Below are 25,887 nucleotides of genomic sequence, written 5' to 3' on the forward strand. Positions count from 1 at the left end.
TACTAGCAGTTGTGAAAGTTTTGGTTTGAATATTCGCATGCTAGAGCACTTAAATGAGCAGGTGCACCACCGTGTGTAAACCACATGTGTCTATTTTTGCTCAAATGCCAATAAAATCCTATTTAACAACGTGCTTATTAGTATCTTAGAAACAAAAATGTATATCCTGTAAAGTTCTTCCTTTAAATCCCTCAAATCTCTCATCACATCAAAACATTTCATGATAGGTTGACGTCACAAGTATACTAATGGGACGCGCACTTAATAAATGCATTTTTCAGCGGTGACACGTTTGTACTTTTACGATACGGCAACATACAATATTTGTGGCAGTATTAACATCCAACATTTTTTTATCAATCAGGATTTCATCATCATTTTCGTGTATCTGCTTTTCAAATGACTATTACAAAATGAGAAATTTGTCTGAATCGCATTGATTACATTGAACAGTTTTTATAGAACTTCTGGAACTAAAAATTGGAAAATTTTAGTAGAGAATAGGGCTGTAGGTATACGAAACTGATTCATGGATTTATTTAACAAATATACAGGGTGGAACACCCCTTACGACACGGTTCCTGTAAACCAAACCAACAATTTTTTCGGAATTTCTTCCATTTCATTATACGTATATTGATTAAGGCTGCAGAAATAAATTATTTTGTAGTCTACAGGGTGGCTCAGAAAAATGTGACATCGAAGTTGAGTTTTTAAAAGAAACACCCTGTATTTCGTTACATTTTTGAATAGATCAGGAAAAAATAATATGATTTTATATAATATATATCTAACTGTTACCGTTCTCGTTATTGATTTTTTATGAAAATGTTAGGTACAATTGGAAACTAAATTGCATTGAAATGTATAGAAATTATCCCTTCGAATTCTGACTGAGCATTAAATAGGTTTTGTGCTACTGATTTCGATAAAACCCGTTTCTCAATATTATACAGAATGTTAAAAAATCGTTACTTTTTTATAATTTCGAACAGATATAACTTGTGTCAGAAATTAAGAAACAGACAGACATACACAAACTTTTAAAAATGATTCTACCTAACTACCGCATATTCCTTCATAATGTATTAAGTGAAAAACTCTTATTTTGACATTACAGACACTTCATTTGCATAAGAAATTATATAAAAAGCGCATACCATTGTATAAAGCGTTTCTTTTTTTAATCAAATTTCAACACATTCATCGATAAATTGACTATTGTCTGTATCGAAACACTCAAATGATTCTTTTGAAGAATATGCTAGAGTCGTAAAATATAAACTCGTTTAATTATTATTTTTATCGCATCCTTCTTTTTGTCACTCATCGTACGTTATAAGAATCAGTAACACACAAACTAAATATTGTTATTAGTACTAGAACTTACACTTATTTTTATTATAATAGATAACGTGAAAAATTAAATGTGTATCTTAACCAATTCGATAAAATGTTTCTTCAATTGTTTTGGCTCTCACGCTTAAAATCGGGGAATCCCCAACCCTCTCGAGTTAGTCGCGTTGCATCGCATAGATTTATGAGTTACGTTTATAAATTCAACCACGGCTTTTGTAATAAAATAGTTGGCTATGAAGCATATGGCGTCCCTATTGCCTTGGCGCCTAACTGCGCCGCATTCTTTCCACAAGGGATGGCGCAACTCTGACGAAACAAATCGTAAACTGTTCAAAGTGATGTCACTAGATTCACTAGAATTTACTATAACGCAGTATTTTTCATTTAAAATAGATTGATTGATGAAATTGATGATAACCTTTTTCGATACCGTGTTTTCTTTGCAGGGAAGGAAAAATAACTATGTTATTATAAAAATTATATTTAATAATACATGTCTACTATTCTTTGAAAACAGGAAATATAAATGTTTCAATCACCATGTCGGTCATTTAAAACCTGGTAGATTTTATCAATCTTTTGTTGGAAAAATTTATTGTATTCTTTAAATTCATTCGATATGTCATCCATTTGGATTTTCAGGAGATCCACCTGCGTCTTACCGAGAAGGTCTTTTTTGAGTCCATAACTGTTGTAAGAACTCAATCTCGATAAGGAAGGGGAAACCGTATCGTAATAATAATCCGATTTGAATTTTCCATGTTTCCTATTCCTAGGCCTATCTTTCTTTTCCACCACCAACTGATAAATGGCCCGTATTAAGGGACGAGGTATCTTCTCTTCTCTGGGATCATTAGGGCGGATATACAAAGCCCAGTCATATTGAGACTTCAGCAGTAGAGCTGTCTTGTGTAGCCACCCCATCAGTTTTTGGGGCACCCATGTGAGTAACCGGGAGAAAAGCATACTCTCGAGGTGTGCCACAAGCTCTGCCTGGCGCACTAGTCTATCCAAACCGGCACTCTGTTGCAATCCCTGGATATCGCTCACAGCAAGTCCCACCATTAAGTTTGTTAATATTACAGTAACCAACAGGACGAAACACAAATACATCAACTGGGCTGTGTAAGGATACTTGATACCCTGGTTTTTATCTTCTGGGAAGAAATCGTCTTCGTATTCCAATTCCCCCGACATCATTATAATTACTTTCAAGAGAACCCACTTGAGGTCGCTGAAAACCGGGTGGTTGGCGAATATCACACCAAAACTGAGCGAAAACGCTATGAAGAGACAAAAGTAAGCCAACATGAATTTTCCGAAGTTGACCGAAACTGTGGTGAACATCTGAATGTACAGCCCAAAAATTGGGAATCGCCCCACTATCATCATCAGCTCGACCCAGGACAAGAAGATAGATATAGCAGCGACGTGGTGTTCCCAGTTGTAGACATCTTGTCTGACGCATACAAAGACGCTGATGATTATCATCCACTGCAGCCAGTTTTCCCACTGTTTCATGTAAATAAACCAAGAGTGGGCTATTTGAAACAGCTCCTTTCCTAGCAACATCATATTCAGCAAAATCATGACATACCCAACGTTTCGCGTATATTGTGACACCCAACACAGCTTTCCGCCTGTCTTCGAATAGGGACAGTCGTTCAGGAATGCGCCGATTACGTAAATCGTGAAGAGACATACGAACAGGGAGTGGTAAAACAGACTGAATAGAAAGAACTTCCGGATCCGTCTCCACTTCAGGAAGAGGAACGTCGCGCACAGCGGATGGTTGAGAACTTCTTTATGGCCGACTTCGATAAAGTTCAAGAGGAGCTCCGTTTCCTTGTTGCCCATAGTCGGTACCAGAACGCGAAAGTCCAGCTTGAGTTCACAGTCTACATCGCCCAGTTCGTGGTCGGTGAGTTTGATTGCGTTGTCGAATTTCATAACGTATCTCGTTATCACATCAGGCGTTTTCCTGATTATGAACGTCAGTACTGAAACACCTCCTTTGGTCCTGGCAGTCACATCGCCGCCGTTGTTTATCAGCAGCATGACGCAATGGGGGTATTCGTTGAGAGCGGCTAGGTGGAGCGGCGTGTATCCGAATATGTCGGGTTTGTTAACGTTTGGTCCTGCGCACAAGAGCACGCGCACGCATTCGCAGGACCGCGATGCTTTCACGATGGAGCAGTGGAGAGGCGTCCTTCCGTCGGAGTCCGCAGCGTCGACATCGGCTCCTTTGCGTATCAGTAACGCTATGGTTTCCGTGCATTGGGATAACGCTGCTAGGTGAAGGGGTGTTTGTTTCTTATAATTTTTGGCACCGATGACGGCTCCAGCATTGATAAGAATTCTGACGCATTCCAGATCGCCATCTTCGGCTGCTAAATGTAAGGGTGTCATGCGTTCTCTGCCGCATTGGACATCCACCGCAGCGCCGTGTTCTAGGAGTAGCTTCATGGTGAAAGAGTGGCCAAGAGATGCGGCCACGTGCAGAGGAGTCTCACTAAAGACCTAGAAACGAAATTATCTTAAAATATTGAACAGAAGTCATTTTGTGTGAAGGAAAATCAGTTTTTTTTTGCTATCTTTGGGTGTTTTTACCTTCCACAATCGTAAGAACAACCTTTTCATAAAATAATATCGGCACAAAGAAACTGGATGGTGGAAAGACAAAGGAGACACAAAGAGTCTCAGGAGTTTGGTGGGATTCAAAAATCTGATGACCTCTTGATGAAATTCAACTCAGTTGTTTATAGGCAGAAACTCTTTACGAAAAGACGTGTTTTGCAAATCGTGATGCTTCGTTTTGATCCGCTGGTCGTCTTAGTATATTTCACCGTAAAATGAAAAATATTGATGCAAGATGTATGGCACTCAGGAATTGGCTTCCTCAGATCCTTCAAGGTGGATAAAATATCTCCATACTCGTACACTTTCTGAAGTAAGAATTCCACGATGTTATTCTGTGAACATACCATGTGCTGATTCGATTGAGCTTCATAATTCACATGCAAGTGAAGAAGCCTTTGCAACAATAGTGTATGTTAGGACAGTATCAATGATAGGAATATATGTTTCTTTGATAATATCGAAAACAATAGTTATCCTTATCAATACTTCGATTAGAGTTAGAAGCTGCTGTGATGGGTAGCAGACTGTCACTCAGTACACCTATGTGAATCTCTGGACTGATTCCAAATGCGTATTGACTTGGATACGAAGTGAAAATACAAACATTTTGTCCCTCATCGTATGGGAGAAATACAAGAATAGACAAAATTGAAGATTGGAGATGAGTAAATACTTCAGACAATATAGCAGATGACGTTACCAGAAAAGAAAAAGTACCCTAAACATATTTTCAGATAGATGGTTCTGTAGACCAGATTATTTGTTGAAAAGATCTGAAAGTTCAAGAGATGTGTCAATATTTATCTCGAATGAAAGTGGAATTTGTCGCCTTTACATCTCATATGTAAACAAATATCATCTGTTCGATATCAAAAGATTTTCAAAGTGGATACGATTAATAAGAACTACTGCCTAGGTACTTGAATTTATGAAAAATTCACTTCAGAAAATCGAAAGGACAGAAACTTGCAATTCAGGAAGAAGTAGAGGAGGCTGAGAAATTATGGATAAAAGAAGTACAAGTTCAAAGCTTTAGAAAAGATATATCCACTATCAAGAAGGAAAACATATTAGACAAAAAAAGTCGATTGAAGAAATTGTGCCCCACACTATCATAAAAAATTTGGACATCAGGGATTAGAAATGATTCTCAATGCATTTCGACAAAAATGTTGGGTAATCAACGGAAGAGCCGCAGTTAAATCTACCTTTGAACGTTGTTTGATTTGCAGAAAATCTAAAGTAATTCCCAAAAAACCAAAAATGGGGCAACTTCCTTCGGAAATAGTTAGTGTGACTGTCGATGAATAAAAAGGTTGCTATTAGTCTAACCAGAGATTCATTCATTCGAAGAATGGTGAACCAAAAATCAGCAAAAATATTTTGTGATAACGGCACGAATCTGCGAGGAGCTGCGTAGGAAATTGAAAAAGCAATTCAAGATATGAATGCTTCAGCAATTGTTGATGCAATGACTGTTGAAGGCATACAATTTAAATTCATAGCACCGCTAAGTACAAATATGGGAGGATCTTTGGAACAACTTATCGAATCAGTGAGAGAAGGCAGTGGAACATTTGCAATTATTCTTAATGTTTTTTTTGTAATCGGAAAACATTTATTGCAGAACTGGAATTACCTCATAAAATATTGCCATAAGAAATTCTACTATGAATCAGAATAGTAAATGTTAAGTAGAACATCTTCATTACAAATCCGGTTCATCTGCCTCAGAAGGAAAATATGGGACGATACAGTTTTACATAGATTCTCCTTATGACTAGTCCAATTTAACAAGTCGTCTAGTTGGATTCCCAAAAGGTTCACAGAACTTCTAGTTCGTATATTATTTTGACTGGAGACGGTAATGGTTTAGTTTTCGTTCCATTTAGTGTGAGGTTATTGTTATTGTACCATATTCCAGCTTTGTCTTCAATTTTGTTGATGGTGGTGCGGAGACAATCAAAATACGCAAAATGGACAAATGATAGCGATAAGCGAGAAAAGACGAACTAGTCATCATCTTCGAAGACAATATTCCAAGAATTAATTGGAAGATTCTCCTTAGTAGAAGATTCTACAGTTTACCTGCTGGGTATTTGGAGTGGCATTTCTCTGCAGAAGTTCCCTCACGCAATCCACCGCGTTGCTTTGGACCGCAAAATAAAGAGGACTTTTGTTACTGGGGTTATTCAAACCGGCGTTGACATCGGCTCCGCTATCTATGAGAAGTTTGAGGCAGTCCAAATTACCCCCGCCTGCGGCACAATGCAGTGGTGTGATTTGCTGACTGTTGTCCCAGATATTCACGTTGGCACCATGACCAAGGAGCACCTTGAGGCATTCGCTTTTTCCTGCATAAGCAGCTAAATGTAACGCGCTCCTGTGAAAGAAAATAATGATTATCTTCCTGACATAGACAGAAATCATTTCCATAAATAAAACAATCATGGTGTATTGCTAGGATCAGTACCCCTTTGAAAGATATGTAGAAAACTATTGCCGACTTTCAAAGGAGTTCGTGAATAAAAAAAAATAGAATTGAAAAGTAAGTCTCGAAATTTGATAATAGTATGAAAGGTTCCTGGTATCGTTTATAAATGAAAGTTTTCATTTTTTTTATAGCGAAAGAGGAAGTCAATATGTAAAGAGACAAATGCCATCAGAATAAAATAAATGAGAGATTTAAAATAAAATAAAAAACATTGATGGTTTTCAGTGCAGTAACATAAAAGTTCTGCAACACTCTAAAATTGCACACATGGCTATTTAAAACCGTCATATATTTTCAACATGGAGTAGATGAACAAGATCTTGCTGAACGATAAGAAAATGATACAATCGATTGACTGAAGCATATTCGAACGACAGATTACTTGAACATGATGTATAACAACGTTAGGAATCACACGTTAAAAGGTAAGACCTCGTTAATCCTTAGCTTGCACAAGTTTCGACTTCTGAGGGTTGTCGTTCGTAGGGGTGCGACAGCTGGTTAACGGAAAAACAGATTTTAAAACAGATTTTTTTTATTATAATTGAATAAAAAATAAAAGTCATCTATTTAAAGAAAGGCGATATTTTCCTGTTTCGTTGGTGTCGAAGATATGTTACGAATGAAAATGTTATTGTTTAAGTTATAGGCGATGATGGATGTATGACTGAATAGTTGGTTCATTTCAGATGAATTGAGGGCCTTTTAGCATTAACTCTAGAAAAATGGTCTAGATGTCATATATTGAACATCAAGAAATTATACATTGGCCTGCCTAACAGTCTTCAGAAGAGACATTACTTGGAAATGATAATAATCACAAATCATCACAATATATGATATATTTCCAATAGTAGCTTACTCAGTTGAACAGGTTGGACACCAGATGAGGAAGTTGGAAGTTCTGTTGTATTGGAACGCTCATTGAACATGAATTCTATATTATGAAAATTTGTAATTATTATCATGAATAGTATTACTGACTTTCACCAAGTAACGGTCATTCTTTAAAATACTATATTAAAAAATATATTATTGTTAGATATAGATGTAAATTTTTAAATTATAGACAATGATGAACGTATGTTTCTTTGTGAGCCATTTTCACAAGAGCCTGTCATGACTTTTTAAAGAAAATATAAAATTTACCAACCGAATAGGTGGTTCGGGAAACAGTAATGAATGAGTTTTTTGAACTTCGCCTTTTGTTATATCAGCAACTAGCTCTGTAATTTATCTAAATATTTGTATGTAACTACAGCTGGGAAACAATAAAGCCGATTATTATTATTTTTTCCCCGTAGTGTGCGCTGGTCAGGCCCTATCCCTCGAAGCCCCGATACATTCGGAAGGGCGTGCCAGCATTATTAACCAATGACTACTCCCCACACCGTGGGGTAAGTGATCATTGGGTCCGAGATTTATGTGCCCTGAACAAGCGTGGTGAGCCAAGAATGACAGCCTTCTGCATCTGTGCAGCTAAGATTTCTGCCTTAGTGCGGCAAACCGGTATGATTTTAAGATTCAAGAGTAGAGAGGGCATCATTCCACCAAGGACTCCAATAATCAGAACAACTATCTTGTCAGAGTGATCTGGATAGAGTCTGCGGAGTTCGATGAGAAAATCTCGATATTTTATCCGTTTCTCCTCCTCTTTTCTGACGATATTTGTCTCGCCAGGAGCTGAAAACTCCACGATAAATATCGTTTTGCTCTGGTGGTCGAGAAGGACTATATCAGGCTTATTAGCTTGTATGAGCCTCAGGGTGGGGAACGAATAGTTCCAATAAATTCGGCACTTCTCGTTCCCCACAACGGATTCAATATCCCCTGGAGCGTAGGGCAACACCGGTGTCTCGTCAATACCGTAAGAAAGTCTGAATTCTTTTCTGAGTGTCACATAACCGTGTTTGCGGATGACACGGCAATTACTGTGGCCGACAAAAACGAAGTTGAGTTGTCAGACAAAATAAATAAAATAATAGATAAATTCAGTGCTTGGTGTCAACGTAACAAACTTATTCTGAATAAATCTGAATCTGTTTCAATGAAATCATTTATTAGGAAAAATTTCAGCAGTGACTCTTCCACAATAAATGGTATTCGATCTTCCAGCGAAGTCTTGTTTTTAGGAACGTCTTTAGACGTTGGGTTTGACCTGGAGCGGTCATATTCAGAAGGTCTGCAACAAACTCAATTCCGCATATTACTCAATCAAACAATTGAAAAACACTCTAGATAATTTTGGATTGATGAATGTCTATTTTTCTATGGCTTATTCTCACATCAGCTTTAATATCATTTCTTGGGGATGTGCAAGGGAATTTCCATGAGTTTTTGTTGCTCAGAAAAGATTGCTGAGTCTAATTTTTAATATAGATTTTCAATATAGTTGTAGACCAATTTTCTTAAGAGAGGGCCTATTGACGGCACCTTCTTTATTTATCTTTATTTTGCCCGTAACAATATAACTGAATTTGTCACAAATGCGGATATACATGGTAGAGACACCCGTCATGGGAAACTGTTAAGAACCCCCTCACACAAAACGGCTCACTTTAGATGCTCCCCACTATTTAATACAACAAACTGTTATAATAACTTGCCGGCATCTATTAGGAAAATCGAGTCAGATAAACTTTTTAAAATTGAGGTGAAGAAACTTCTCTTACAGAAGTGTTACTACAGTCTTGAGGAATTCTTGCACGACACTTTTTCATGACATTTTGAGAGTATTTGCTAGAGCTTCTCCGATTTTTTATATAATACTTCTATGTTGTGAAAGTTTGTGGACGTGAATCATATTTATTGTTTTTGTATTGTTCAACTTCTGTAGTTTTGTTTTTTAATTATGACTTAGCACATGTACTCAATGTACCAAAGTGTCAAATAAATAAATAAATAAATAAATATTATTACTAACTGGGTGCTAGATGGCGCTAGTCTTATTACATTCACTACTTTTTCACTTAGTGCTAACCTTCAAAGGAAAACAGTCGAAATTTTATGGTATTCTACTCAAAAGTTTGTGAGTTACTGTGCTATAAGAGTGACACTTTACTTTTGTTATTTTCAAAAGAATGGATCAAAAACAATTTTAATTTCACACTGCTCCTTAATAGGAAAAATACCGTTCCAGCGAAACAATGGCTTGAAAAGTGTTATGAGGACTCCGTTCCATCAGAAACAACAAATAAATGTTGGTTTTCTGACTTGGTGGTCGTAGGGACACCATTGATGCAGAACGCAGTGAACGTCTAAATGAGTCCGTAACACCGGAAAACATAAAAAAATTCACAAAATCGTTTTGAATGATCGAAAAGTGACATCGTAAAGATATCAAAAGAACGTGTTGAGTTTATATTCCACGAACATTTGACTATGAGAAAGCTCTGTTCAATGTGGGTACCGCGCGAGCTCACTCTTGACCAAAAACAAGAACATCTTTATGATTCTGAGCAGTGTTTGGCCATGTTTAAACACAACAAACCAGAATTTTTGTGTCGACATGTGACAATGGATGAAACATGGATCCATCACTTCACTCCAAAATCAAAGAGATCGTCATCTGAGCACAACAATCGGCTGGAAAGGTTAAGGCCTCGGTATTTTGGGATGTGCGTGGTGTAATATTCATCGATTTTCTTGAGAAGGGAAATGCCATCAACAGTGAATATTATATATCGTTATTAGAGCGTTTGAAGGCCGAAATTGCAAAGAAACGACCGGATATGGCAAAGGAAAACATTTTATTTCATCAAGGCAACGTACCGTGTCACAAGTCAATCAAAACAATGGCAAAACTAATGAACTAAACTTCGAATTGCTCCCACATCCACCGTATTCGCCAGATTTGGCACAGAACTCAAAAAAATGCTCACCGGTAATAAATTTTGCTCGAATGACGAGGTTAGCTGAAACTGAGGCATATTTTGAGGCAACAGATAAATCGTTCTACAAAAGTGGTATCAAAATGTTAGAGTGGCGAGGAATGATTGTGTGATTCTTGATGGAGATTACGTTGAACAAGAAAAACGCGTTTTCTCTCTTAGGCCCGAGACTTTTCAGTCCATGTGTTATTTTCTTCCATTCTGTTGTCCAAGAGGTCGTTCAACAAGCGTAGTTTTTTTTTTCAAAATGTTAAGTGCTTAACAGTTGATTTTTCTGAAATTTGAAATGAAGGTGCCTTCAAAAAATAAAATTGAACAATATGATATATTAATCAGTTTCAATTTGTGTGCGAGTGTCTTGTTTGTAAGCGAGATATTAGGGATTCAAATTTCCGAGAAACATCTATTTATTTTCATTTAAAAAAGTAGGGATAAAAAATTGGAACCATATTATTTCATACCACAGCGTGAATAATAACTTTTCAGAATAAAGAATATACTTCACACTAAATAACCTTCCTCAAAGAAGAAAGAATTTACCTGCCATTCTCATCTGTTGTATCCAAAGAAGCCTCTGCTCTCAAGCACGCAGTTAACACATTCAGTTTTCCTAACCAAGTCGCTAAAAGCAATGTAGTATCTTTGTTCTTTCGTATTGCTGTTTGAATGTCTTCTTTGGAAAAGAGTTCATTTATATCTTCTGCATCGGGAAGATTCTGCGATAGGAAAGAAGTGTTAATTTTATTGTTATCCCGTTACCTAGCATGCAATTTCAAAATAATACTACATACAATATTTGATCCGATTGCCAAGATTCAAGTATTCATAAAAATTTTTAAAAATTGGGTCAAACTGTTTCACCATTTTTCAAAATATTCGCTTCAAACCATTTCTCCAAACAGTTGTTTTGAAAGTCTTTTTGCCAGGGTTCAAGTATTCACAAAAATTTTTTAAAATGGGTCAAACTGTTAGGACAACAAGAGGATTGTTCCGAACTCTTGGGGTTCTTGTTGAATACTCTTCGTGAGGAAAACAATAGCAGAATCAATACTCCCGACCGCTCTGAGTTGAATGATTCCGTACAGTCTATCTCGTCTTGTGTATGTAAATCTTTTGCTGGAAAAATCCTCAATTATTTACTTTGTAGTGAATGTTCAAGAGGTAGCAAAAACGAATGTGAATTTCTGGAACTTCAACTAGCGTTTCCTAATATGACTAATAACCAGTCCGTGCAAAGCTTATTGTTAAATCATCTGAAAATGGAACTTTTAACAGGTGATGATCGACTGTATTGCCATACATGCGCCAAATTAACTGAGTGCTATAAGGAAACAAGTATATCAGAGGCACCAGTCAATCTAACATGACTCAACCTCTGACGGAAGCACCAAACTCTCACGAAGGTTCGAAATAGATAAACACTTCAATCTAGCAGACAACTATTATAATCTTTATGCAGTCATTGTTCACTGCGGTTCTGGTGTTGAATCTGGTCATTATTACGCCTTGGTCAAACACGAAACGGACTGGTTTAAGTTTGACGATAGTCGTGTCACGAAGTGTTCAGGCGATGTATTGAATGTATTGGAGCCTCTGGAGACACCCTATATTTTGTTTTTTGAGAGACATTGGCAGATCAAGATCTTCAGATGATGTGGTGCTGCATGTTTTTCCAAGTTTTCCTGCAGCTGAAAAAGCAAATGCACCATTGAATTCAATGAAGTCGCCCCGGAGCGCCAATTAATTTTTATTGTTGTTTTATAATTTCATGATTTGTATAATGAAAAAGACGAAATTCCGTCTTTTTCAAAATATTCGTCTTCAAACCATTTCTCGAAACAGTAGTTGACTGACTGACATATGAAAAACATTGTTTTGGAAGGCTTCTCTTTCGAATAATAAATTCAAGAGACACGAGAAAATACCATAAAATTCTAAATACCTATATTCTGTTTAATTTTTCCACCAGTTTATTCAGATTCAAGACTTCAGGAATTTCTATAGCTATCGAAATATGAAAATTTTACGAAAACAAAACAAAAGTAAACGGTCAGACTATTGGATCTACCCCGGAATGTAAAAACTGTTTTCCTCAAAACAAGAAGTCCCTTCATGTGATAGGATTGTACGATTCTGGATGAAAGTCCATAACGTATTCAAGTAACACTTTATTGTGTAACTTGAAGAAGTTACTTTCTTATGATCTACAACGAGGGTGGTGTGAAAAGTTTTCGTCCTGACAAAATAATTGTTTACGAAGGTGATTGCCTCTTCATTTGACGAAAATCTCGGTCCTCCGAGCGCAATTTTTAGATGAATGAACAAAAATAAGTCGCTTGGGGCTAGATCTGGTGAGTAAGGCGGATGGTCAAGAAGTTCCGCAAGTTCTGCCTTCAGCTTTTAAAGTAATGATGCGTGGTATGCTCCTGTGATATTTTTCCTTTTTGAAAATAATCGATCAAATCAACTTCATGACTATACCAAAAAACAATCGCCATCACTTTCCCAGCCGAAAATACAGTTTTTGCTTCAGTTCCCATACATGCCATACACTGTTACATAACAACTACGCGTCCAAATTGACTGAAACTTTAGTGACTAACTGTCAATAGATGAACAACGAAATTCACCAGATTTTATTTACGAAAGCTGCTATCTTCATATTGAGGTCGGAAACTTTTCAGGCGTCCCTCGTATCCACAGGAATTCGACAAAATAATTATCGTATTGGTATCAAAATGGAAATATTAATGGTTCGAAATTGTCAAAACACATTCTTATATCGATGATCATAAATTTAAAAAAATGTGAGCCGTCACGAGACGCCTGGCACATGTGAAACATTAATGATAATATTTTGTGACCCCTGTGATCATTTTTGGGTACTGAAATGTTTATAAAAAATATATAATTGAAATTACGTGAAAAAATTTTAATGTGGCTTAATATACTAGTAGGTTAGGTCCAAAGTGAGTGGGTCTATTTACACTCGACTAAATAAACCCATCTTCTTAATGAAGCCGATTAGTTTGTATGGTGAGTTGTCTTTCAGGTCAGATGGTAAGAGTAGGTACGGCTCTGCTGTTTCATCATTTTCCAAACAGGCGACACACCCTGTCTTCCGACAGTCCGAGTCTCTGCATATGATGATTCAAATGACGGTGACCTGTAAGAAGGCCTATTAGACATTGTAGTTCATCCCTACTGTCCTTCAACAACTATTTGGTATCAAGCTTCGAAGGGTGAATAAACGCCTTGAAGTGAGCCAATCCTGAAGATTCTGCCAGAAGTCCATAAATCTTCTTGCCATCCAGGTGTGCAATCTTTGTTTGATAAATCCTAAAGCGATGCCAATGACAGGTTCTGGTCCGATGAAGCTCTCCTTTGCAAGGGAGTCAACAGCCTCATTGCCTTCCAGGCCAGTATGGCCAGGAATCCAAAACCGGAGACAATCTGTTAAGTCTTCCTATCGAGGAGAGTCGTTTTTGACAATTGGCTACCAACTTAGACGGTGCTCGGTAGGAGCCAAGAGCTTTCAACGCTAATTGACTGTCCAAGAATAATTTTATTGACTTGTGTATGAGGTTGGATTCTTCCAAGTCTCTCCGCAAACAATTAAATAGTGTAAATTTCCGCTTGAAATACAGTCGCATAGGTTCCTAGGCAGGTTGATATCTTTGTCCTGGGTCTACGACTGAAAACACCTACATCAGAACATGAAGGCGTTTTTGATTCATCTGTGAACCAACAACCATCTGCTCTTAATATTTGCTCCTCCCGGAGGAGAAGTAACCCAAGAATCTTAACTAGTTATTGCAAAAGATCTTAAATTATAAATACCAATAATAAATGTTTCAATATGAATTTCACTATCATTAGAAAATTAATTAATTAATGAATTTTTTTATGTTCCTGTTAATAACAAATAAGAAAAACATTCTTATGCTACTCGCTATGATCTGATTTTGAAATACAATTTTGTCAGTCTTTATGAAATTTATTCTTCAAGAACGTGTTTCAGTGCATTATTTTTCATAAAAATGGAATTGAAATTAATTTAAAAATAGTATATTCTACGAAAATTTTGTAAATTTTAATGTACCAGGAGAGTAGATTTTACATTTACTGACCCTTGAGACAAACCAGATAAACGCGGGCTCAATGCAAAGACAAATACACGCTTTAATTATTAAATATAATTAACTCACTACTGATGACTTTATAGTGCGTCATGGTGTGATTTTGCTTTCTTTGCAGGAGGCTTCTCGCTTGCATTTTCTAAATTATAACTGTCAGACATATTTTATTTTTAATTAATTTTAAAAATCAATTAGTAAAACACAGGTTATGTATACTGTAGTAAACACAACTGAATACACCATAGGTATGCGAGTTCAGTGTGGCGAGAAAGATAGTGTAACGCTGAACCAGCGGGAAGAGAATCGCACAGTCGCTTGCGCATGGCGACCCGTCACCATGCCAGAAATTGATTTAACGTGCGGCTATAGATGTTTCACATCAAAAAGGCAAAAAGAAGTAATCTACGTACATTGTTTTATCAATAAGTTATTGTACGTCAACTAATAGATACAACTAAAAATCAAAAACACTTCCTAGATGACCTATCTCAGATATACTCACTTAGGAAATCATCGCACAATAATTTTTTCAATTTTTAACAGGAATAAAATGTTTGTCAATATCTACAAAACAAAAAGTAACAAAGAAAGTTCTGAATAATAAAGATATCATGTTTTATAATAGATATTTAATTGGCGTCCCAATTCCCTATGACCAAATCCCGATACATCATATCAAACCATATGGAGTGTTTTTTTTTGAAATATGAGGGACTAGAGAGGAAGCTTGAAGCAACATTTTCATGTTAACACCTGTTAAATCAAAGTGTCATTTCAATATTAGATACCAAATGTTCCCACAGAAATTATTTGATGGGAACATTACTTTATCACCTAATTTGCATAAATTAATCTCACCATCAAACTGTCCCATATCGAAGTTGGGTTCCATATTTCTTGACTCGGATTTTCCCTTACCCTTCGTTCGGTATCAAATTCGGAACCTGTTTCATCTTCGCTCGAAATGCTGGAAAAATCACCCACTTGTTTTTCTATATCTTTTGACCATCTGAGCATATTCATATCGTCTCCCCCGCCAGCAAGAGGTAATTTTGTCGTTGCTTCCATACCAGCATTGAGGTCCTTCGTCACTCACCTATAGATTCACAATTCATAATAATCAATTGGAAAAGTATGGTTTTGTTACCGTTAATGCAAGATAAACGACACGACTACTTTATAAATTACAAAAACATATCTACTCTATGCCGTTTTCAATGGAGAAGTACTGCAGGACTATTTTTAGATTATATTTATTTGGAAAAACGGTCTCAGGACGTTTAATTCACATGGAGACCATTATCCAAATCAAATATTTTCAGTGTTAGGTTCGAGTATTCAATTAAATCACGAGGCAATGGACAGCTATAGTTTTCTACGTACCCTGCTTTTGATGGATTAAGCTACCTTTGTTGTCCCGGTAAAGGAATTGTGCCAAGCCATATTTCTATCCAATTTGACACCAAAAATTGATTATCACGGCTAACGTAATACCATTTTAGAAAAAAAAGATGCCTGGATTTTCTTCACATCAAATTTTACTTTGTTAGAGTCCCCCAAGTCTCAATTTTCCCCATATATTGGTTAAGATACATCGTTAATATACATATAAAGGGTGGACACCATATATACAGTGTGACACACTTAAGATGAAGCAGTGATTTCATTTTTTGTACAGGCGTAGATCTTCATGGGTCGCACTTTTCGCAATACTTAGCCCGAGTGACAGCCTCAAACCCAGTCTACTGCGATCTCGCGAAAAGTTATTTGAAAAACTTGCTTAGAAATTGATTTTGACCCTACATACCAAATTTCGATCCAAAATTGGAAATGTGAATTTTTTTTGAAATTTTCATATTTAATTTCGAATAAAATAAATTCTGTAACTTTTTATTCGAAATTAATAATTTCGAATAAAAAGCTACAAAAATGTCAAAATCAATGAAATAAGGTGATAAATATAAACCATTAGATTACTGCTATTGGGCCCAAGGAATTTTTTTAAACTATAGAAATTTCCTAACAAAAAAGTGTGTTCACTGATAAGACTAACTACGCGAACAAACACATGACATCACCGCGAAAGAATGCAGTCGGGAATCACCGGTAAAATTCTATGACCGAAACGACTACAGATTTCTAGAAAGAACCGGTTACCGATATAAACATGTCTTGCCAACCCAAGAGGGCAGTTCAGAAAGTGAATCGAGCGACTTAACAAGAAATTCAAATAGTGGAAATAAATTAAGCGTTAGTTGTTGTTAGTATTGTAAATAAATAAGTTTGTGATTAGTGAAATATTGTTGGAAATAAATTTGTTAAAGACAGTTGTTAATTCTTTAATTTGTTACAAGTGGTGATCAGGGTGATCAGAAGTGGATTTGTAAAATAAATCTGTGAGCGCTTGGTGGACAATCTTTGTATTGCAGAGAAATTGAATATAATACAGTGTTCGTTGTGTTTCGCGAAGTGGACAGTACCGGACTACGGAAATATAAACTGATAGACCTTTCTCGCGAAAAATAAATAAGTGTTTTCGGACTAGAATAAAATAAGTGGCATATACAGTTTTGTGGAAAATAGACAATAAGAGACAAAATGTGTTCGAGGAAAGTGCGCCTAGTGGACTTGAAAGTCGCCGAATTGAAGCAAGAATTAGAGGAGGGGGAGCTAGATTGTTCTGGAAAGAAATCAGTACTCCAGAAGAGACTGTGGGATAACTTGACTGAATCAGGAGAAGATCCCGAAACATATTTTTTCAAAGTTTCTGGAAGTGATTTGAGTTCAATAATGAGCAAACTCAATGAGAATACCAAATTGCTGAAAGATGAACTTCAACAAAATTCGGTAAGTCTGGAGGAGAAGCGTCTGGAAAATTCGAAGTACCTGGAGGAGAAGCTTCTGGAAAATTCGAAGAGTTTGAAGAAATAACTTCTAGAAAATGCAGAAGGCTTAAAGAAAGAACGTTGTTGTTTGGCGAGTCTACTTGAAGAAAGGATAGAAACCATCGAGACAGAGATAGATAAAATCAGGAGAAAACTCAATTCCGGAACTGAGTTTCAACATGGAAAAACTTCAAAGGGCAATGAAAGATGTCAAAATCAGTTTTGAACCAGGAAAGCTCTTCATGAAGCCGCGCCCAGAGCGAATGGATGGAATGCAGGATAGAAGGCGGTGCATTAACACTGGCGTTGCGTGGAGAAGCAACCAATATTTTACAAAGACCAACTTATAAATCATCTTGAGCTACGGTATGGGCAAGCCCGCCTAGAGCACGTTTACCATTCACAGCTAAAAAACCGCTGCCAGAAATCAGGAGAATCTCTAAAGGAATTTGAAGCCGACATTGCTCGATTGGTTCGTCTGGCATATCCTGCTACATCGGAAAATATAATGCAGCGGTTAGCAGTTCAGGCATTCTTGGACAGACTTCGCGACCAAGAAACGAGGCAGGCATTGACACTAGCTCGTCCCAAACATCCCGTGGATGCACTGGCAAGGGCTCTGGAGTTTGAGACTGCAGAGCCAGGGCAAAGTTCGAACTATTGAGGAAGATGGACAGATGGCTGCTGATATTGAGGCCACCATTAGAAAGGTAACGAAAGAAGTGTTGCTCGAGAGAAAACAAATAAGATGCTGAAACTGTGGGAAAATCGGGCATGTGCGTAGCAAATGTTCAAGCATTCAAAGAACCAAAACCAAATCAGGTAAACTAGAGGGGGTCGATGAGAAGGGGCAATCGTCAGCCTGTATCCAGCAAGCCCCCGATAAAAACGCAGATGCCCTGTCAGGGAGACCATGTCCCGATGACCATGTCCAGAAGTCGAAGAAGTGCTACAGTTGAAGAAGGGCCAGAGAAACATTTTATACTTTGTGACTAAAAAGCATTCTCGAGACGAACCGTCCTATGAAGTCTGGAGGAGTCTTACCAAACTGAAGGACACGATGCTCGAGCAGAATCTTGTGTACTTGGCAATCCTGAAATTAGGCTCTGGGTTCGACAGGCTGGATTGGAGAATTGTGAGAAGCATATTGGAAACGATATTCAGATCCAGCGGCATCAAGATTTTGGTGTGCGGTAACCATCTTCCACGACCAAGCATGAAGACTGCGGAGTGTTACTTCCATCGAACTTTACAGTGCAGATATGGAGAGTCCTGCAGGTATCGACACACGCCAAGGATGATATTTCGGGGCGAAACGTCTTTAAAAAGGGGACAATGTAACGAATCTGAAGCCGCCCCTGACCGATATGCCGGCCGACTAGGACCCTACCGACTACATTTTTTTAGAAAGGACCGTTACCGATATAAGCACGTCTTCCCGACCGAAGAGGGCAGCTCAGAAAGTGAATCGATCGGCTAAGAAATTCAAATAGTGGAAATAAATTAAGCGTTAGTCGCTAAGTGTTGTAAATAAATTAGTTTCTGATTAGTGAAATATTGTCAGAAATAAACTTGTGTAAGACATTTAATTCTTTAATTTGCTACAATACTATACCGCTATATCACTTTACAATTGTTTCGCTTCTGATTAAATTAAATCAGAAATATCCACAACTATTTCGAGCACACAACAATCGAATTTTCGCCAACATTCTTCGAAATATTTCCTTTCTAACAAAATAACCAATCGTTGACTCTAATATATCTGAAAGATTTATTTGACCCTCGTTAAATGCCTGCACGGTGACTCATCTCTTATTCTTTTTTCTCGTTATTTTATAATTTGATATTATTCTCTACTTCCTATCAGATATAGAGGTGACTTGGCACATTGGTAATATGAATCGCTACTTTCGCACAGGCTCCGCTTTTGGAGCGCCTGTAGGTTTTTCCTGAGTTGTGCTTGTGTTTTGTCGTTAAAAAAAATACCCAAAAGAATTATCTTTCGACCGTGTATTTTTCTCGCGAAAATTCATGTTGTTGAAGATGGATTGATTTTACTACGTTACATAGATGACTGGACTGCGAACAGCTGTAATACACCTTGGTGACTCGGAGAGTTACTATAATCTACCGATTCAGTTTCACCTGTCATCATATTTTTTCATAAAGTTTTCGTGAAGATTGAAAAAACGATTCATTTTGTATATTCTCCGTTTTAATTTAAATTTCAGTGAATTACTTTCAACTGGTAGGTACGCTTATTTTGGTTGAACCTTGTAAAGTTCTCTTAAAATTTATTAAAAACATAACAACGTTGTTTTGTTTTGAAACGTTTCTGAAAACTTGCACCGTACTTACTCTATAGCTGAATATAAACTGTATATTAATGAGCTACTTTTAGATTGTTACATAAACATACAGTGTCGGCGCGATCAGCTCAACTCAATATTTTTAGAAACACTTCATACAATTTTCATTGTCTTGAATCACCTTATGTTGAAGATGTTTGATTCCATGAATATTTTCCCATGATACTACGCGAGTAATCAAATATATACGAAAATATGTGGTCTATAAAGGACGTTATTGACATAAAAGTAGTTTGTTCACTTGAACAAGATTTAGAGTATCGAAAGACACGATAATCAAAACTGATAAGACTCAAAATGAATCATCAAGACTACGACAGAAAGTATATTATGGTTATAGTAAGTGACCTTATTGATATTCTCTCATCGTTTCTGAATTACAGCATGTTTTTCGAAAATGTGCATTTTCGAAAAGTTGCCTGTAATTTTTTTTCGTGTCAAAATTTTCTTGTTTCTATAAAAACATTTCCAAATGGTGTAAAAAACTTATTTTTTCGAGTGAGATATCAATAGACATTAATTGATGGAAAACTATTTTTTCAATGAGACACCCTGTATATTAACGCATATTTCTCTAGAGCTTAAAATTACCTTTCCAAAAATGTATCACAGTTGATGTTTTGCTAGAGTCATCTTTGAAATACAGAACTTTTAGGTTTTTTCATGTTGACTTTGAAATGCACACTTTGATCAAGTAGACTTTGAATGATGCGGCGATAAAACAGAAAAAAATTGTTCAAAAGTAGCTATCGAATGTTGAGAAGGCTTTTCACATCAGAAATTAGAACGCATGCAAATATTTACTGGTAACTGTCAAATTTTGATTAAAGCAGTAGAGATACTCTTCAATTAGTGCTTTTTGTTTAATTTTCAAACACATTCGCAATGAAGTATGAGAATTATGAAAAATGGGACATGATAGTGTGTTTTATACAAACCGGGGAAAATGCAGAAGCAGCAAGCAATTTGTATCACGAAAGGTATCCAGAGAGAAGATAACCTTTTAGAGACATTTTCTCAAGATTGCGGCACAACCTATTTGATGGTGGTCAATTTGAAAATAAAAGGACAAAACTATATGAATCAAATAGGGATATGGAGTTGCAAGAAATAACTGTTTTAGGAGCTGTTGAAAATAATCCCAAAACGTCAACGCGAAATTGGAAAATATCAACAGGCCTACCAAGAAGTAACGTTAGGAAAAACACAAATTCAAATCATACAGGACCAGAAAAGTTCATCAACTCAGACCAAGAGATTTTGAATGCCGCATGGCTTTTTGCCAGTGGTTCCTGGAAAGTTGTAATCAAGTGTGTGATTTTTCGTTAACTTGTATTTGGACAAACGAAGCTTATGTGAGCAGTGCCGGCATTTTCAACCGCTAGAATTCTTATACTTCGGCACAACAAAATCCTCATTCTACTGTGGAGCAGAGAAGCCAAGAAAGATGTGGTTTTAGTGTGTGGGCAGGTGTTTTCAGAGGTAGAATTGTTAACTCGTAAATTTATAATGGCACTTTGAAGGTGATTGATAATGTTTCATGATGGATTTCACTAGTTCGGACTTCCATTGTCTACTATATAAAATGATTTGAAATCCCTGAAACAACTAAAAAAGAATAATTAAAAATGAATAGCTGAAAATAACAATTATATTAAGCAAAAATAAACCTGAAATGAAATAATAGTGAAATAAACTACAAGTAAAAATATAACAATTGAATAGATAAAAACAAAATAAAAATAAAGGAATGAAGAAAGAAAATAAAAATAAAAAGTGTAGAGATTCCAAGTCACGTTACTTCACGACGTTTCGATTGTTAGTATCTACAATCGTCTTCGGGTGATGACTGGACCGATTCCTCCGAGGGATGACTATTTATAGGTCGTTCAAATACTTTCACTTATCCCTGCTTTCCATTTTCCCCTTCACTGGTTCCGTTTGGAGATGACCGTTTTCGTGGGAGATGACCGTTTTGGCGGGAGTTGGCCATTTTTCGCTTGATGATGGGTTTCCATATGTTGCGTCTTTCTACGCTGGCCTGGGTGAATACGTTGTTGGACAACATGTATGCGGCTTCCTTGAATTTTCTCTCTGTGCAAGATCTCAGCTTGGGACCACTCGATGTTGCGAGGCTCCTGCTGTCTTATAGCCAAAGTCTTTTCTACCATCGCTTTGGAGTAGCCATTCCGTTGAAGATCATTTTTGATGATGTGTAGTTCCTTCTCGAGACCTTCCTTCGTATTACAGAGCCCAAAAGCACGGTCTAATAGAGTCTTGATGATTCCTCTTTTAGTCGATTGATGGTGGTTGGATTTGTGGTTCAGATACTGTCCCGTATGAGTGGGTTTTCGGTATACAGATGTTTCCCAATTAGTGTCGGTCCTCTTCACCAAAACGTCTAAGAATGGCAATTCGTTGTGATTTCCTTCTCCATTGTGAAAGTGATGGAAGGTCTCACGCTGTTGATGTGTTTCAGGAAGGCGTCTAGTTCAGTATTCCCATGGTTCCATATTATGAAGGTGTCGTCAACATATCTCAACCAGACTCGGGGTTTCTTGTGGGCTTCTTCAATGGCCAGAGTTTCAAACCACTCCATATATATGTTGGCTATGACTGGTGAAAGTAGCGATCCCATTGGCAGTCCCTCATCTTGTGTAAAGAATTCGTCCTTCAGTTGGAACTGGACTGGAGAAGGAAATCCACAACGAATTGCCATTCTTAGACGTTTTGGTGAAGAGGACCGATACTAAATGGGAAACATCTGTATACCGAAAACCCACTCATACAGGACAGTATCTGAACCACGAATCCAACCATTATCAATCGACTAAAAGAGGAATCATCAAGACTCTATTAGACCGTGCTTTTGGGCTCTGTAATACGAAGGAAGGTCTCGAGAAGGAACTACACATCATCAAAAATGATCTTCAACGGAATGGCTACTCCAAAGCGATGGTAGAAAAGACTTTGGCTATAAGACAGCAGGAGCCTCGCAAGGAAGAGAAGCCGTCACAACCAGTGCTTGCACTTCCTTACTTCAGAGGATTATCGGAGAGGATAAGAAGAATTGGTTCCAAGTATAACATCAGAACCTGTTTCAGATCCGGTAACACTATCCGTAGCAGCCTCACGAAAACCAGGCCACCAAATGCGGACTGCGATTCCAAGAATTGCATTTACCGGATACCCTGTGAGTGCGGAAAATCCTATATCGGTGAAACTAAGAGGCCATTGAATGTTCGCATTGCCGAGCACAAGAAGCACACACAGCGAGGGGAAACCAGCAAATCAGGAATAGCAGACCATGTTTGGACCCATCAACACAACATCGAGTGGTCCCAAGCTGAGATTTTGCACAGAGAGGAACATTGCTTTAGGAGAAAATTCAAGGAAGCCGCATACATGTTGTCCAACAACGTATTCAGCCAGGCCAGCGTAGAAATACGCAACATATGGAAACCCATCATCAAGCGAAAAATGGCCAACTCCCGCCAAAACGGTCATCTCCCACGAAAACGGTCATCTCCCACGGAACCAGTGAAGCGGAAAATGAAAAACAGGGATAAGTGAAAGTATTTGAACGACCCATAAATAGTCATCTCTCGGAGGAATCAGTCCAGTCATCACCCGAAGACGATTGTAAATACTAACAATCGAAACGTCGTGAACTAACGTGACTTGGAATCTCTACACTTTTTATTTTTATTTTCTTTCTTCATTCCTTTATTTTTATTTTGTTTTTATCTATTCAATTGTTATATTTTTACTTGTAGTTTATTTCACTATTATTTCATTTCAGGTTTATTTTTGCTTAATATAATTGTTATTTTCAGCTATTCATTTTTAATTATTCTTTTTTAGTTGTTTCAGGGATTTCAAATCATTTTATATAGTAGACAATGGAAGTCCGAACTAGTGAAATTTTTAATGGCACTCTCACATTTTAGAGGTATTTAGAAATTTTAAGGCAAAATATTGAACCCCTTGTTGATGAATTGCCACTAATGGATCTCAGAAAATTATATTTTCAACAAGACGGGGATTCGCCTCACAACAATTCTATCTTCACCAATTTTTTAGCTGCAAATTTTGGTAATAATTGGATAACTGTTGGGCGGCCAGGTCACCGGACCTAACGTCTATGGACTTTTACCTCTGGGGAAGGTTAAAAGATCTTCCTTTTAGATTGCCGACCAATTCAAGATACGAATTAGAAACGCCAGTGATGCAAAGTTTTGCTTCTCTCCCTTCTATTGACCTAATTAATTCGGCAAAAAACGTTCAGAAAAGTTGTCGCCTGTGTGTAGGAGATGCTGATAGACATTTCGAAAAGCTTCTCTGAAGAAATATATTTCATTATTCGTTATTTATTGTTGAAGTATTATTTATTAGTTTTATTGAAGCTATGCGTTTTAATTACTGCTGTGAAAAGCTTTATCAACATTTGGTAGCTACTGCTGAACATTTTGTTTCTGTTTTATCGCCGCGTCGTCCAAAGCCTACTTGATCAAAGTGTGCGTTTCAAAGTCTACATGAAAAAACCTAAAAGTTGCTATAAGAACGTTTTTTTCATACACAAGTGAGACAACCACACTGTTTACGCATGTGTATATATTTTATTTTGTAACGAAACAAATGAGCTTGAAATAAATAATAGTTTAAAAAAATAAAAAGACACATTTTAATAATTCAAAAAAGTTGATTTTGTTGTAAAAAAGCGTGGGGTGGTAAATAGCCATTATTATAAATACTTGGTTAGTAGCTGTTCGCCAGATTGAAGCCATAATAAAAATATAGTTCAAAGCATCCCACGCTTTTTTACAACAAAAATAATTTATTCCAATTAATTTTTTATTTTTCATTTTGTGTTGCTATTAAAGCGTTTTCAAACTATTTTTTTCAAACGTTTATTTAACTTGTTTGTTTGATTATTTGTTTATTTATTTGTTTGGGTCAAATTTAGTAATTGAAGTCTACTCCCCTTCCTGTTGACAGATTGAGCTGATATTTGGTATACACGTTTATTTTTGATGACAATATAATTTAATAAATTCTGTATCATTGTAAATCCAAGATGGGCGCAGCTACAAAATGGCAGAGTACATATTTTTTCACAACTATCTCAATATGGGTATCAAATGACAGGGCTTGACTAGTAGAATAGTAGTACACTTTGAAAAAAATGCAAATTCAAGAAGGCCGCAGCTACAAAATGGCGGATTACATATTACTTCACAACGACCTCAGTATGGGTATCGAATGACAGGGCTTGACTAGTACTGTAGTAGTACACTATGAAAAAGATGCAAATCCAATTTCATCTATATCAAGCACTTAGTCAATTCAGAGTCGGAATACCAGTATGGATCTCCCACCTAAGTCAAGATTTTGTATCGTGTCGAGGACTGTGTGGCGTTAGGGTGGTTTACAATGACACGTCGTTCGCGATACACCACCCCAGTTTAGGTAAAAGGTGGATAAAAATTAAAAACTAAAAACTTGAAAATAAAATTATTGAAAAAATGTTTCATGTTAAGTTTAAGAAAAAAATAATACTGATGTAGATAATGTACTTAAAAATAAAAAATATTTAAGAAGGTCCTAGGTGGCAGTCATCACACCATTTTCCTCAACAATCTACGGTATCGATAAGATAAAAATAATAAAATCATTGGGGGTAGTATTTACATATTTACTCAGGTCACGCTACGCCCAACGATTTTATTATTTTTTCTCTGATCAATACCGTAGATTGCTGAGGAGAGTGGTGTGGCGACTGTTACCTAGGACCTTTCGAATTATTTTTTTTTAGTTTTTAGTATATTACCTACATCTTTTTTTTTTAAATAAAACCGTTTAACATAAAACATGTGTTTTACTCATTTTATTTAATGAATTATGATATCACTCTCAATCCTGCATTTACCTATATACCATTTTTCGACGATTCATTCCAAACCTATGAAATTTCGATAAACTCGTAACTCGTTCATTAGGTAACATCACGTGAATCAAATTACCCATTCCCTTCATTTTTATTCATACATTGTACCCAAGATTGTATCTGAAATATTGGAAATCATAACTTAATTCATAAAATCTTGA

At 36.7% G+C, this 25,887-nt stretch overlaps 2 protein-coding genes across 3 annotated transcripts in view; one reads left to right on the forward strand and one right to left on the reverse strand.

Moving 5' to 3' along the window:
* LOC111505383 (ubiquinone biosynthesis protein COQ6, mitochondrial) overlaps positions 1 to 25,887 on the forward strand; it is a 119,976-nt gene that overhangs the window by 20,722 nt on the left and 73,367 nt on the right. The window lies entirely within an intron of this gene.
* Positions 1,834 to 25,887, reverse strand: part of pyx (transient receptor potential channel pyrexia) — a 30,300-nt gene continuing 6,246 nt past the window's right edge. Inside the window, exons 2-5 of the mRNA XM_023160177.2 lie at positions 15,381 to 15,618; positions 10,924 to 11,099; positions 6,088 to 6,382; positions 1,834 to 3,879 (exon numbers count right to left, since the gene is read on the reverse strand). Of these exons, the coding sequence (XP_023015945.2) occupies positions 1,891 to 3,879; positions 6,088 to 6,382; positions 10,924 to 11,099; positions 15,381 to 15,590 (2,670 nt within the window). The 5' untranslated portion in view covers positions 15,591 to 15,618 and the 3' untranslated portion in view covers positions 1,834 to 1,890. The remainder of the gene's footprint in view (positions 3,880 to 6,087; positions 6,383 to 10,923; positions 11,100 to 15,380; positions 15,619 to 25,887) is intronic.

Source organism: Leptinotarsa decemlineata, unplaced genomic scaffold (assembly GCF_025532065.1).
Source record: "Leptinotarsa decemlineata unplaced genomic scaffold, Ldec_3_MD MMD2_tig00026299_RagTag_RagTag, whole genome shotgun sequence".
NCBI lineage: Eukaryota > Metazoa > Arthropoda > Insecta > Coleoptera > Chrysomelidae > Leptinotarsa > Leptinotarsa decemlineata.